Here is a 12,784-nt window from a genome sequence, read left to right as displayed (position 1 = left end):
AAACTGAACACATTTTGACCCATTTACAGCACTCTGTATGACCTCACATGAAGTATTGTCACTTGACTTGGAACTGAAAATCAGTTTCTTATTCCTCCAGCAAACTGCATCATCAGTTAAGTTTTCATAGTTCAGTCACGTGGGACCTTCTACAGCTTTTGTATGCATGAGAGGGCCACGGTTTAGATTCAGTGAGTACCATATTCTGCCCAAATGCTCAAAGCTTTATTTATCTTTCCAATACTTGCACACGTTTTTAAGCAAAGACTTGTTTTCATCAGATTTCTCATTGTTTGCAAATGGGCAAAGACTCAACCAGCCTCAAAATTCTCTTAAGTCTCATCTGAAATATGGGCATACTTTTAACAGGCAAACACATCTGCGTGCACCTCTGAGATCCTTATCTACACCTACATGTTCTTTGGGTGTGACATCATCCACCCAGAGTGCAGTCAGCGTAGAAGACAGGATGCCGAGCATTCCTTGAATAACCAACACAGGATCTCATTTCTGCTTGTGAACACAGACCTGACGACGCTTCAGTGAGTGGAAAAATACAGCCTCTGTTCAGTGCCTGTGGGGTGAATGAGGGTGGAATGATGGGTGCCTTCCTCCTGCCTGCGTTTGATGAGTTTTTGTGCTAATAAGTGCTTAAAAGTTGGCAGATATGCAGATTTGGTTTTCTTTATTTATTTTTCTGGATGGGGGACTTTAAAATGAGGCAATGTTTTGACCCTCGTTTATTCCATATAATTGTTTTATTATAATAAAAAATCCCGCATACATCTTTTACTTCTCTTATCTGACATTCTAGGAGGGGCAGTTAAAGGAAGGGGAGTCCTGCTGGCTTCAGTGCAGCTATACATAATGTCCTTAAATTCTTTGAGTTAGTGTTTGGTTATCATGCCAGGAATCTGACCTTATCTCCTCTCCTGTCACGCAACAGCCGCTTGTCTGACCTCTATGATGTGGAATGTCACGGATGCTGGAAGTTTAAAAAAGCATAGCAGCTTTTACAACATAAATCTCCCTCTTGCTGGGTCTTTCTGTCCATTAAGTGGCTATTGAAGCAGTTTCTTTTTTTTTTCAGTTTGGCACATTGGCCTCTTTTATGCGGCCTTTCCTCGACAGTGTCTCGGTAAAAGATTTGACCCAGCAGATGGGGCCTGTGGGCGCTGACGTAAAGATTAGAGCAAGGCATTACAATGCCTCAGACAGGATGTTTCAGAGGCCGCCCCGTCATAGTCGCAATCCTCTTACTGATTTACTGCAGGTGCATACTATGCAGTGACATCAATGTGTGGAGTAAATCTTCTCACTTGGGATTTTGTGAGCGTGCCGGCTGTTACAAAGACACACTTGCGAAACCCAGTTTAAAGGTGTGATGAAGAGTGAGAAGTGTAATTACTCTGTAATTACTCACGTTACAGACTCCTGACACACTAAAAGTCACTTCTAAAGATGTGGGTAAGGTTGTGGTTTCCAGTATCTTCACTCTGTGGCATGTCTGTGTCCCCAAACATGAAAAATGGTGATTAGATGAATAATATTATTTTTGTCATAGCAGTTTGATTGGTCTTAATACATGTATTTACTTCCTTTTAACACAAGTTACAATGTTCTTTACAAAGCACTAAAAAACAGCAGGGTAGCTGGTGGACTCCAAAGAGAAGTGCTCTAATGGATATCTCAAAGTCCCCCTAATGTTCCAGCATTTCTCTGTTCCTCCTTTTGCTCTTGGGCTTCCTCTGTGGTCACCTTCTCTTCAACAAAGCACGTCACAGCAATATTCAATCCAGTTCAGTTCAGTATTATTAATGACACAACAAATCTCAAATCACAACAACAGTCACCTCAAGGCGTTTTATATTGTAAGGGAAAGGCCGAACAATAATACAGAGAAAACACCAACAATCAGACAACCCCATATGAGCAAACATTTGGTGAGAGTGGGAAGGGAAAACTTCCCTTTAACAGGAAAAAGCTCTCTGAAATCTGTTGTGACTGGTGGGGGGTGAGGGGAGGAAGAAAGGACAAAAGACACACTGTGGAAGAGAGCCACGGTTTAATAATAGCTAATGACTCAATGCAGAGTGGTGTATAAACGCAGAGAGTGAAAAAAGGTGAGTGAAGAAGAAACGCTTGGCGGAAAGCCCCTAGCAGTTTAGGGCTATTGCAGTGTAACTAAGGCAGGGTTCAGGATCACCTGACCCAGCCCTAACTATAAGCGTTATCAGAAAGGGAAGTTGTAAGCCTGATCTTAGAAGTAGAGAGTGTCTGTCTGCTGAATCCAAACTAGCTGGTTCCAAAGAAAGGGGTCCTGAGGGTTGAAGGCTCTGCCTCGTATTTTACTTTTAAATATCCTAAGAACCACAAAATAAGTCTTAAATAAGTCTGAGAACAATGTGCTCTATGTGGGAGATATGGTACTATGAGGTCTCTAAAATGGTTTAATATATTCAGCACAAATTTGGTATATATTCAGATTTAATGGGTAGCAAATGAAGAGAAGCTAATATCAAGAACCTTAATTTTCTTTTATATGTCTTCAACACAAGATCGGTGATTGGGACGTCTGAGTTATTTAGTTACCTTATGGATTATTCTTGAAATTACAAGACAAATGTGTGCTTTGTGGTCAAGCAAAACCTTATGTAGAGCAAATGGTAAACCTTCTCATTCTCCAGTACCAGCTATCAATGAACAACATTTCCCAGTGACATTAACATGACAGTTAACCTGTATGTCACCAAAATAAACTTTAATTTCTTCGGTTGGCTTCTATAGAAGCAGCCCAGCAAACCAGCAAATGATGCTGTGAGGGTAGAGGGTACTACTTGACTGAATCTCTAAAAGTTGATTCTGTTCATCTGGACGTAGCGTTTTGTGGGAGAAACGTTTCATCACTCATCCAAGTGACTTCTTCAGTCTCAGCTCACTGCAGGTTTCCCCAGTCTTACAGCAGCACATCAAGAAGGCCCAGTTGGACTTTTGTCAAAGCTGGGAAGGCACCTAAAGAAAGCTCCAGCCGATCCAAAAGAGAAGGAAACCTGTAGTGATCCCGTATGTGTCAGGAGTATCGGAGCAGTTGAGACGCATTTTTTCTAAACACCGGGTCTCTGTGGCTTTTAAACCCCAAAACATGCTGCGCCAAAAATTGGTCCACCCCAAGGATCGGGTCCCCCGACACAAACAGAGTAAGATTGTGTACGCCGTTAAGTGCCAGGAGGATTGCCAGGATTTATACATCGGGGAAACCAAACAACCCTGGGCGAAGTGGATGGCACACCACAGAAAAGCCACCTCGTCAGGCCAGGACAGGGAGGAACGCTGGTTTGAGCGAAGAGTCAAGGAGGCCATTTACATGAAAAGGGAAAGACCGTCTCTGAATCGAGGAGGGGGCCTAAGGGTACATCTGTCACCATTTTACAATGCTGTGATTGCAGAACTGACCTCCCAGCCCATTGTTTCTTCAGTGGGCTGGTTTCAGTCATTATGCAAATGTACTGTTTATAAGATTTGGGGAAACCTGCAGTCAGCGGAGACTGAAGAAGTCACTTGGATAAGTGACGAAACGTTTCTCCCACAAAACGTTACGTCCAGATGAACAGAATCAACTTTTGGAGATTTACTTACCTGCATGATTGAGCATGCATCAAGACGATACTTGACTGAATTTAAAGGTTTGTATGATAAGACATTAACCAATAGGTTACTCACTCGGATAGGCTTTCTGCAAAGACTTCACTGTCATTTATTAAAGGTATGAATACACTCATACGCTCTCAAGTGGTGTGGAAGCAACAGTCAAGTCTCACTGATGTGATCTGCTCTGACTGATGTAATAGGGAGGGCTGGGATTCTGTGTCTTCTTGAACATGGCAGCTGTGTCTGACAAATTACATAACTACTTTTTTCTCTTTTTTTCTTGGGATTGTGATCATTAAAACGACTTTGAAGGTGAGTCAGAGCCCAGCTGCTAAATGGGAGAGTCAACTGGCAAGTTAGTGGAAATGGCAAATGACGTTATGGCCGGTTCTGTCCGACTGATGCCGAGCTAAAACCAGAGGGTGTGAAAAGACAATGAAGACGATAGTCAAGGTGGCGCTTTCTATTCTTATACGAATTGTGTCGTTTTGAAAGCTCTTTTAAATTGTCTCGCTCTCACATTTGAATCATCGCTCTCACCCACACTCAAAAGTCACAGCGCTTTAATGTCCCTGACCTTGCAGTTGACTGGGGCCTTGCTTCCCCCACTCTCCAGAGATCTGCATCAGATCACACACAACGACTCACACACATGCAAAAATACACGCTCCTGCCTTCCTCCCACATTACAACGGCAACTCTAACGATGCAAAAGCGGGGGGTGGGGGGCTTGTTGGAGGAGATGTGCGTGTGTGTGTGGTGTGGAGGTGATTGTGGGAATGGGGGGAGAGGGCAGGGGGCTCACATATGTCTCCCCCCTCTCAAAAAAAACCCCAACGCTTTCCTGATGGTGGTGGTGTGGTAATGAATGAGCCTTTGATCGCAGAGCCATCACGTCACTGGTAATGGTTGTTGTCAGAGACTACATTTGCATTGCTGTTAGATAAGACATCAGTGCACACTCCCCCGAAACCTGGGCTTCAATGAATACAGACAGTGAGTTTGTATCGAAGGCTTCAGGGGGCTCGTCGTTATCGTCATCATCACCATCACCATCATCACCTCCACAGGAAGTTTGTCTCCTTTTTCTCACACCCCAGCCGTGGGTTACAGCCAATGTTTTGGCTAATTTGCAAACCAAACATATTCCTTTCCCTTTCATGGCTATCTTAGTCCCCACCTCCTCATTTGAGTTTGAGGCAGGGGATACAAGGGCTGTGCTTGACTGAGCCCTGAATGCTCTTTAGTTGTCACACTTTTCCCAAACGCCTTGCAGCTGCTCCTATTGTGGCAGCAGAGGGAGGTGCTCCTTAGCTGATTCTTTGAGCCTCCTGCTGTTGCCCCGGCCTCAGAGGGGTTCATAGACGGGGAGCGTGGCCTGAACAATGGCTGACGCCATGACATCATGCTTCTTATTTTGGTCGAATCCTTATGCAGATATAAGATAGAGGATTCCATCACATGGAACAAAACAGGGAAGGGTGGTAGAAAAATAATTTGAACACGGCAGTTGACCACTTCCCATCAGCTTTGTTTAGGTGGAATATAAATGTTCCTCTTCTACTGTTCTTTTCATCCAAAATAAAGTAGTTTCACACTATGAAAAACAAACTTATGTACAGCTAAAAAAGTCACTTTATAATGACACTTTTTATTTTAGGTTAGGTTTATTAACGCAAAGATATTTAACTCTTGATTTGTTGAAATTTTAATGGACTAAATGATTTGAGAGAAATAAATGAAAACGATAACACACAAACACACGTGTAGAGTTTGATTTTCTAGAATGGGAAACTGGCTCTTTCATACATAAGCAAACATGTTTATAAATGAGTTATAGAGTCATTGGATACTTTATGAGGTACACACTGCTAGTAGTGGGTTTGACATCCTTTTTGTTTTCAGAACTGCCTTCATTTTTCTTGGCATAGATTTATCAAAGTGCAGGAAGCATTCCTCTGAGATTTTGCTCCATACAGGCATGATAGCATCACACAGTTTGTATCTATGATACAAATCTCTTGTTCCACCATCATTCCAAAGGTGCTTTATTGGACTCCGTGAATGTGGAGGGCATTTGAGTGCAGTAAACTGTGTGTCACGAGTTGAACTTGTTTACATGGCTGTAAGAAGCCATCAGAAGATGTGTGGATGGCTCCTTGTAGTCATAGTAGTCATAACCATGAATAACTAAAAAATAGGGATTTTAAATAATATGATGAAAAGGTTTTGTCAGAGGGCCAAAGATGAGTGCACTGTGATCATTATGGGATGGGGATGGTCAGTACTTAGGTAGGCTGGGAGCCCAAAGTGGGCCGAGAAAATCTCTGCAACACCCCGAAACCACCAAGGCAGGATGGATCCATGTCTTCATGTTGTTTACTACCAACTGAGTTGCTGCCATGTGTTTAGCTGATGAGATATTTGCATTAGGCAGTTCAGGTGTACCTAACATAGAGGCTGGGGAGTGTGTATTTTTCTGTTGAATTGATATTCCCTGCGTTAGTGACCTGGAAATCTTTGATTATTGTTATGATTCACATTATGGAAGAGATGAGTGTTAAATGGTGGTGGTGGTGGGGGGGGGGGGGGGGGGGGGGGGGAGAAAATGCAACACTGCAACCATGTTTAAAAAAAGTCAAATGAGATTTATTCATTTGTATAAAAACAACATTAAAACAAACATTTCCAAAAATAGATAGAGATATATTACTTTAGTTAATAAATACGTCATAATGCAGTCAAAGAGGACTATGTGGCCCCATTTTAGTAGTCTTACGGGGCTCCGTCCATCTTCGTGCTGCAGCACACAGTACACATACATGAGGTATTTCACGGTCAGCTTCCCCAAAATGTCAGGATCGCCATGGCTTCATGATGTCTCGTGAGGCAAGTATTTGCATTTGAAACGGCCCCCTGTTCAACTCTAAATCTAACTATGAAGATTTCTGGCACATCTACTCCTAGAAAGAAGGGGATACATTCATTGTTCAAAGGAAGGAGAGACTTCCATGCCATGTTGGGGAGTAGATCAATATTGCTTTCTTTGACCAGTATAGAAAGCAAATGAACATATGAGAGGGTAAATGAACATTCCTGAGACAACTGTTACAGCCCTCTGTCTCTTAATGATTATGATTATCAGAAGCAGTTGCCTCATGGAGGAGAAAAAAAAAGGATTTCCCATATAAGACTAAACACAACTATCCTGTCAGTTGTTTCCCCAAGTAATTCAGGTTAAAAAGTGTGGTTAATTTTCACATTTCTCAGTTTAAACATCAATACTCAAATGGTGGTTCTCAAACATCCCTTTGAAATGATGAAAAGCCAGGCTACAGAGATTTGACCAGCAGATCACATAGCCAAATGATCTGACCCTGAAAACAATAGGTGCCCATTCTGTAAGGCGATACCAGCATCACCATAAATGGATAATAATCAGAAGCGCAGTTTTGTGAAGTCACGCTCGAGTTGCCGTTCAAGTCCAAACAAAGTGTCTGCTGACAAACCCTTTCTTCAGCAGCTGGGAGACGTGGTGATGGGACTGTGGAGGAATGAGAGCTGACCGGCAGAAGTGTGCACGGGGATGGAGACGGGGAAGTTGAATACTGTGCTGCTGCCGCCGATAGCTGGACTGCCAGCCTCTGACGAGCACGTCGACGAGGCCAGGACCTGGGACTCGAACTGCAGGAGCTGACCCATGAAGCTGAAGTTTGGGGAGATGATGCTGCGGCGCTGCTTGACAAACTCAAAGGCCTCGTCCAGCTTCACGCGGTTGGTCCGCATGAGGTAGGCGAGGCAAATGGTGGCGGAGCGGGAGATGCCGGCTTGACAGTGAACAAACACCCGGCCTCCTTTGTTTCTCACAGAGTCTGAAGATGAGAAAGAGAAAGGGAAAGAAAAGTTAGTGGAGTGTAAACACCTGCGAGGTTGTATCAGGGCTGAACTCCTGGCTGTGACAGGAAACCACAAGCACCAAAGTCTTTGCAACACTTTGATATTCTATTAAAATTTGCCAGTGCTCATTACGACACAGGGACACAATAAATGGCGGAGCAGGGTGCGAGCCAGTGGGGGCCGCTACCAAAGGAGGCAGACTGAATGCACAAAAGAAGGGGGATAAACCCCTGCTGGCTGTATTGATCTGGGAGGAAAACTGACATTGAGTGAGGAGAAACTGCCTTTTGTTTGGCCAGAACAAAGAGCAGTGTGGAGGGAGCTATTCAAGCAGCCAGTCTACCCACCACAAACTAGCTTGGAGCTGCTGCTTCGCAATTGATCAAAAAAAAAAAAAAAAAAAAAAAAAAAAAAAAGGAGGGGGGGCATCCTATTTTCTATGGCTGGGAGGTGGCAATGATGTAACCGCATTGTGCCTGAGCAGGGAGCCTGTGCCGAGCCAGCTGGTCGATTTTGGAGGGAACTTTTTTTTTTTTTAAATCTGGGGGAAGGGGTTTGGTGTTTGTGTTTCTCCTCATCAACAACTATGCTAGGTGCTTTGATTTAGCAGAAAGGGCGTGCGAAAAGAGTAAACGTGATGATGTACTCACCGATAAATTCGATCGCCTCATTGAAAAAGGAGCTGATATCAGCTTTGTGGTTGTCCTCGACAGGGATGCTCTTGTAGAGGAAGGAGTCCTCAAAGTGGTTGGGGCAGTTGGCAGACACATTGATTAGAGCGGTGATGCCAAGCATGTCCAGCATGTCTTTTCTAGAGGCATGGTAAGCACTACCAAGGTAAAGGAAAGGCAAGATCTCCACTGGACCGCCCTAGACAACCACAACAAAAACAAAAAATCAGTCATAAATATAAAAGTCCAACAGACAGAAAGTGACAGAAACTGGGATTATTTTTGCTTTTTAATCTTTGACTACAATAAAATACCAACCTGGTCATATAGCGGTGTATTGCAAGGGCTACTGTTGGTACCAGCACTGTCAGGATGGTTGGAGCTTAGAGGCAAACTAAGTCCCTGTGGAGGGGAGGGTTTGGTACACATTTCTGGATACTCTGTAGAAAATGTTTCAAATCCGCCTAAAAAGGACAGAAAAGAAACCACCAAGGTTAGATCACACATCTCAACAAAGACGTTTTTAAATACAGCTCTCCAAAAAGGTGACAGCTGCTCATGGTGCTATTTTGGAACATCGTTTACTCCAAGCACCAGCTGTTATGGTGACAGGTGTAATCGTCATTTATTGACCTCGTTGTCAGGAAACAGTAAAACAACTCTTTAAACTACTTAAAACTCGGAGTTTTCTTACCTTTCAGAATAAAAACACTGGCACCGCAGGCGTGACGACACAGGGCTGTAGCAGCAAGCATCATTGTGCCGTCTTTCTTCACTTGGCTTAAGTCCAAACTGCGATCGTCGAGCAGTACCACGGACTGGTACTCCCCGGAAAGGAGCCGGTTCCTGATATCCTCGTTGGGGACGATGTGTTCAAGTCCCAGACCGCCCCTGGCCCTCCTGCGCACTATGGTGCTGAAGCGCACGTTGGTGGAGCCCGAAATGTGAGAGGAGTTGAAGGATAGAAAAGAGCGACAGTCCAGCACTAGGCAGCCCAGGACTTCACCCTCCAGCAAACCACGGAGGGAAGCGCAGTCGATAGTGGGAACCTCCATTATGACCATAGTAGTACGGCGGGGGAGAAATGTTAAATCCAAAAACATAAAGTTACGACGGAAGACAAAACTTAGGTTTGAGCCGACTTGACAAACGTTGTTCGTCCAAGTGTTATTTGAAGCGCGGAGTCCTTTGTTCCGGTTAGCTTGTTTAAAAAGAAAAAAATCAAAAACATGAAAAAGTTTTAAGACGATCTTAAAACTGGTCCTTTCTTCTTCTTTAGAGTAGCCTATTCGGCAGCCCCAGACTTTTATTTGTCTTCTTAAGTTAAAAAAAAATTAAATGTTATAGTGAGCGCGTCTGCTTGCGAGTGCCTTTCAGCCCGCTTTTATAAACCCGTGGTTGTGAATGAGAGCTCAATGACGTCAAGGGGACCGCCCTCTTGGATGTCTGCCAATTCTGCGAACGTCATCGCTGACCGTACCGCGTGCACGAGAGCAAAAGAAGGCTCGCGCACAAGCAGGACATTTCTGTACATGCGTCCTGCACGTACGCGGGCACGCGATGTTGACCAACTTTAATCATTAGCGGCTAATGTGTTTTCTTTCTTCAGTGTGTCAACGTTAAACTGTTATAAAGCTATTCTACTTTAATACATTAGGCTGCTAATTCACCAAATTAAAAGTACAATCAACACCAATTTACAGCCTTCTAAGTGTTTACACATCTATTTGTCCTATGCAGTAATTTATAATAGGTGCTTTATGATTGTTTATTTCAGTGCACGCTGCCAGTGTCTTAAAGGTTTTTAATTGTTTAATTCTGGTTCATGTAAAGTCCTAATTTGAAGATCTGCATGTCAGGAAAAAGAGGAATTTGCCAAACCTTTCCATGATGTTAGTGCTTAATTAGATTTTAAATTCGCCTCTTCATCTGAGAGTTGACAAATAACAAGATAATAAATAGATATCTGCCACGGGTGCCATAAAAGTTTACACATTGTTTTTATTAGTCAGCGGTACATAGTGTTCAATGCCCCGAGAGCAACGGCTAACCATAAAAGTTAATCACTATATAGAAATCTGAAGTCCAGTAAATTTCCACATGCTTAGAAACAAAACAGTGGATTGCCAGGAAGGCAACAGCAGATGGAGATCTCTTGACCAGCTACTTTTGTTTCATCCGTGATCTAACTGGAAAAGATGGGTGACATGATGAACTGTTTAAGTCAAAATGAGAGTATGTTTTTAAAAAAACAAAACAAACAAAAACTCTGGGAAACCCTTTTCATTTGTTGTTGTGGTTTGCTGACTCAGTACGGACAACACTTCTCTTTCATAATAAGGAAGCTGGAAGATCACTGTTGTTAGAGACCGTGTGTCTGTTGACTAGCCCTACTGTCTTGAAACTGAACAGCAGACACACGTCACGGTTGTTTGGTTGTGAAACAAACATTTACCAAGCAGAGGTGAACGTGTGATATTACAACACTGGACTTTAGGATACCATAACAGTCGCTTATTAAAAAAATTAGGTCACCTAACATATTTACATTTTTTCTTTAATTGTCACACTGTTTTATCAAATAGGTCATGATGTCATTATGACTTTAACCTGACTGAGTGTGGACTTTCAGGCTTGGTGAGTTCACACCTGTCCTGTTCCTGAGCGTCTCTTTGACTTCAAGCAAGGAGGGGTGAAAAAATGAATTTGTTATCTAAGAACGGAAGGAGGCAGAGGAAGGTAACCAGTCACGGTTGAGTGCAGAAAAACTCTCCAGCCGGTTTAACCTCACACTCATGTGAGATGAGTCACATCTCACACGAGTGTGAGCCTGTGAGGAGCTTGCAACAAAGCAGGAATGTTACACACAACACAAGGACGTAGGGTCAAACAGTCTCCAAAAACAGTCTGTACCCAAACATTTTGTCCTTGCAGCAAATCCGCCTTCCTTCCACTTATGAAGCAACAGGCGTTATAGTTAAGGCAGAAACGGGACACCTGACTAAGAGGTTAAGACAGACAGCCAGAACAAAACAAAAGCAACCCTGTGAATCAGTTTTGTACTTTCTTGAAGTAAGAGGTGCCCCCCCCCCCCCCCCCCCCCAAAAAAAAAAACAAACCCAAAAAACCCCCAAAAAGCAAAACACACCATCACTTATATCTGGTGTGATACTGGCTTACAAAATATTCTCGGATATTAATTCAAGTTTTACTGGCAAAAGCCAAGTATCATATTTCACCATCTGCAACAGTGAAGCTGGTATAGTTTTCTCCTTTTGAAGCTGCATGAGTGGCTGTATTATGCGTGATCACTGCAAAACGAGACCCAAAGGATACAGTGGGAAATACTACAAAGTCAGGTGGTTTTTTTATGTATGTCAGGATGTGAATGTTTTTCTTTTTTTGCCTTTTGTGTTGCAGCCATGCTAGATCAGGAAATGAAGCGTGGGTGTGGTTGTCACTTGGGTACAAAGTAAAGATATTCAGTTAGGGGATGAATAAGAGCCCATGACTCAGGGGACCTTTGAACAAGTAGCTGAGATTGAAACAGAAACCAGGAGATGATGGGTTTAGGACTGGTGTGAATATGCCTAATTTCTCTGCGGTCATCATGACCAGAAAGCTGGACTTTGCTGTGAGCACGGCTTGATGTATGTGTGAAACTGAATATTAAAAGTGAGCACTGTAAGTAGTTGAAACCATTGCTTTGTTTTCATTCCCATAATAACAGCCTGTAACCAACCAGCATTCCCATGCAGAAAGGGAAGTGAAACAGAGGATGACAAAGTGGCATTTCCTGTGGTCAGACCGCTCTGTCACTTGCTGACATCTGTGCCTGATTACTGTCATTGTCACTACGGGCTGCACTGAGACATCACTGGGAAAACACAGGGCCTATCCTGTCTTCTAGTGTCTCAACAACAGACCACTTTTCTTTGAGCCAAAAATATTCTGTTTCTTGATATGAGAGTATATGTGTGTGTTAAGGAAAGAAAACGAAAATACCTACAGTGGAAAAAACGTTAACTGATAGATTTGATGGATTTTTGGTAGGAGAGCAGCAGATGCATTTCTCAACCATACCAGCCTGACGTATAGGTCTCAGTTTCAGTTTTGTGGTGTTATTTTAGTCCCCTAGAAATTTGTACATGATCGCAATGGATGTGAACCAAACTCATAAGTAATGTTACTGTAAAAACTCACATATTCTCCATTCATTTGTCAGACTTGGAAAAGCTTAGCCGAGGGCTGTTTTGCTTGAAAAATCTATTTTTACTACACATCAGCTGATTTTCTTTCATGGTGACCTTTTTTTCATTTTTGCACGTGAAGGGTAATCTGTGTTGGTCAGATAATGTGCAGGCTTTTGTTTACTTGCCAAAAGGCACAGCTGATGTACTTGGAGTCAACGTGGGAGATTAGATGTTAGCACAGTAATACCTCTATTAGTTTTATTAGAATGGCAATATGATTTATATCACATAGACGCCTCGAGCAAAGTAGTAGTTAACACATGCTGCTTGGCAAGCGTAAAGGTTGTTGATTTGATTCCAGCTAAAGACATAAAA

The 12,784-nt window shown here is 42.9% G+C and overlaps 1 protein-coding gene across 1 annotated transcript; it reads right to left on the bottom strand.

Annotated features, from left to right (window-relative positions):
* Positions 1-6,318: 6,318 nt before the first annotated feature.
* Positions 6,319-9,605, bottom strand: dusp1 (dual specificity phosphatase 1). The gene is made up of 4 exons (XM_080901134.1): positions 8,911-9,605; positions 8,535-8,680; positions 8,196-8,415; positions 6,319-7,520 (listed from the first exon to the last, which is right to left on the bottom strand). Exons 1-4 carry the CDS (start codon positions 9,317-9,319, stop codon positions 7,165-7,167), a joined length of 1,131 nt encoding a protein of 376 aa, XP_080757260.1. The 5' UTR covers positions 9,320-9,605; the 3' UTR covers positions 6,319-7,164.
* Positions 9,606-12,784: the final 3,179 nt, after the last annotated feature.

This window comes from Rhamphochromis sp. 'chilingali' (assembly GCF_963969265.1).
Source record: "Rhamphochromis sp. 'chilingali' genome assembly, chromosome: 13".
Lineage (NCBI taxonomy): Eukaryota > Metazoa > Chordata > Actinopteri > Cichliformes > Cichlidae > Rhamphochromis > Rhamphochromis sp. 'chilingali'.
The sequence above is the reverse complement of the archived record's forward strand: the minus strand, read 5'-3'. Positions and strand labels throughout refer to the sequence as shown.

Coding starts and splice junctions, on each gene's coding strand:
- dusp1 (XM_080901134.1), bottom strand. CDS start 9,319: ATGTTTTTGGATTTAACATTTCTCCCCCGCCGTACTACTATGGTCATA. Junction 8,681..8,910: donor CAGTGTTTTTATTCTGAAAG/GTAAGAAAACTC, acceptor TGTCCTTTTTAG/GCGGATTTGAAACATTTTCT. Junction 7,521..8,195: donor TGAGGCGATCGAATTTATCG/GTGAGTACATCA, acceptor TCTCATCTTCAG/ACTCTGTGAGAAACAAAGGA.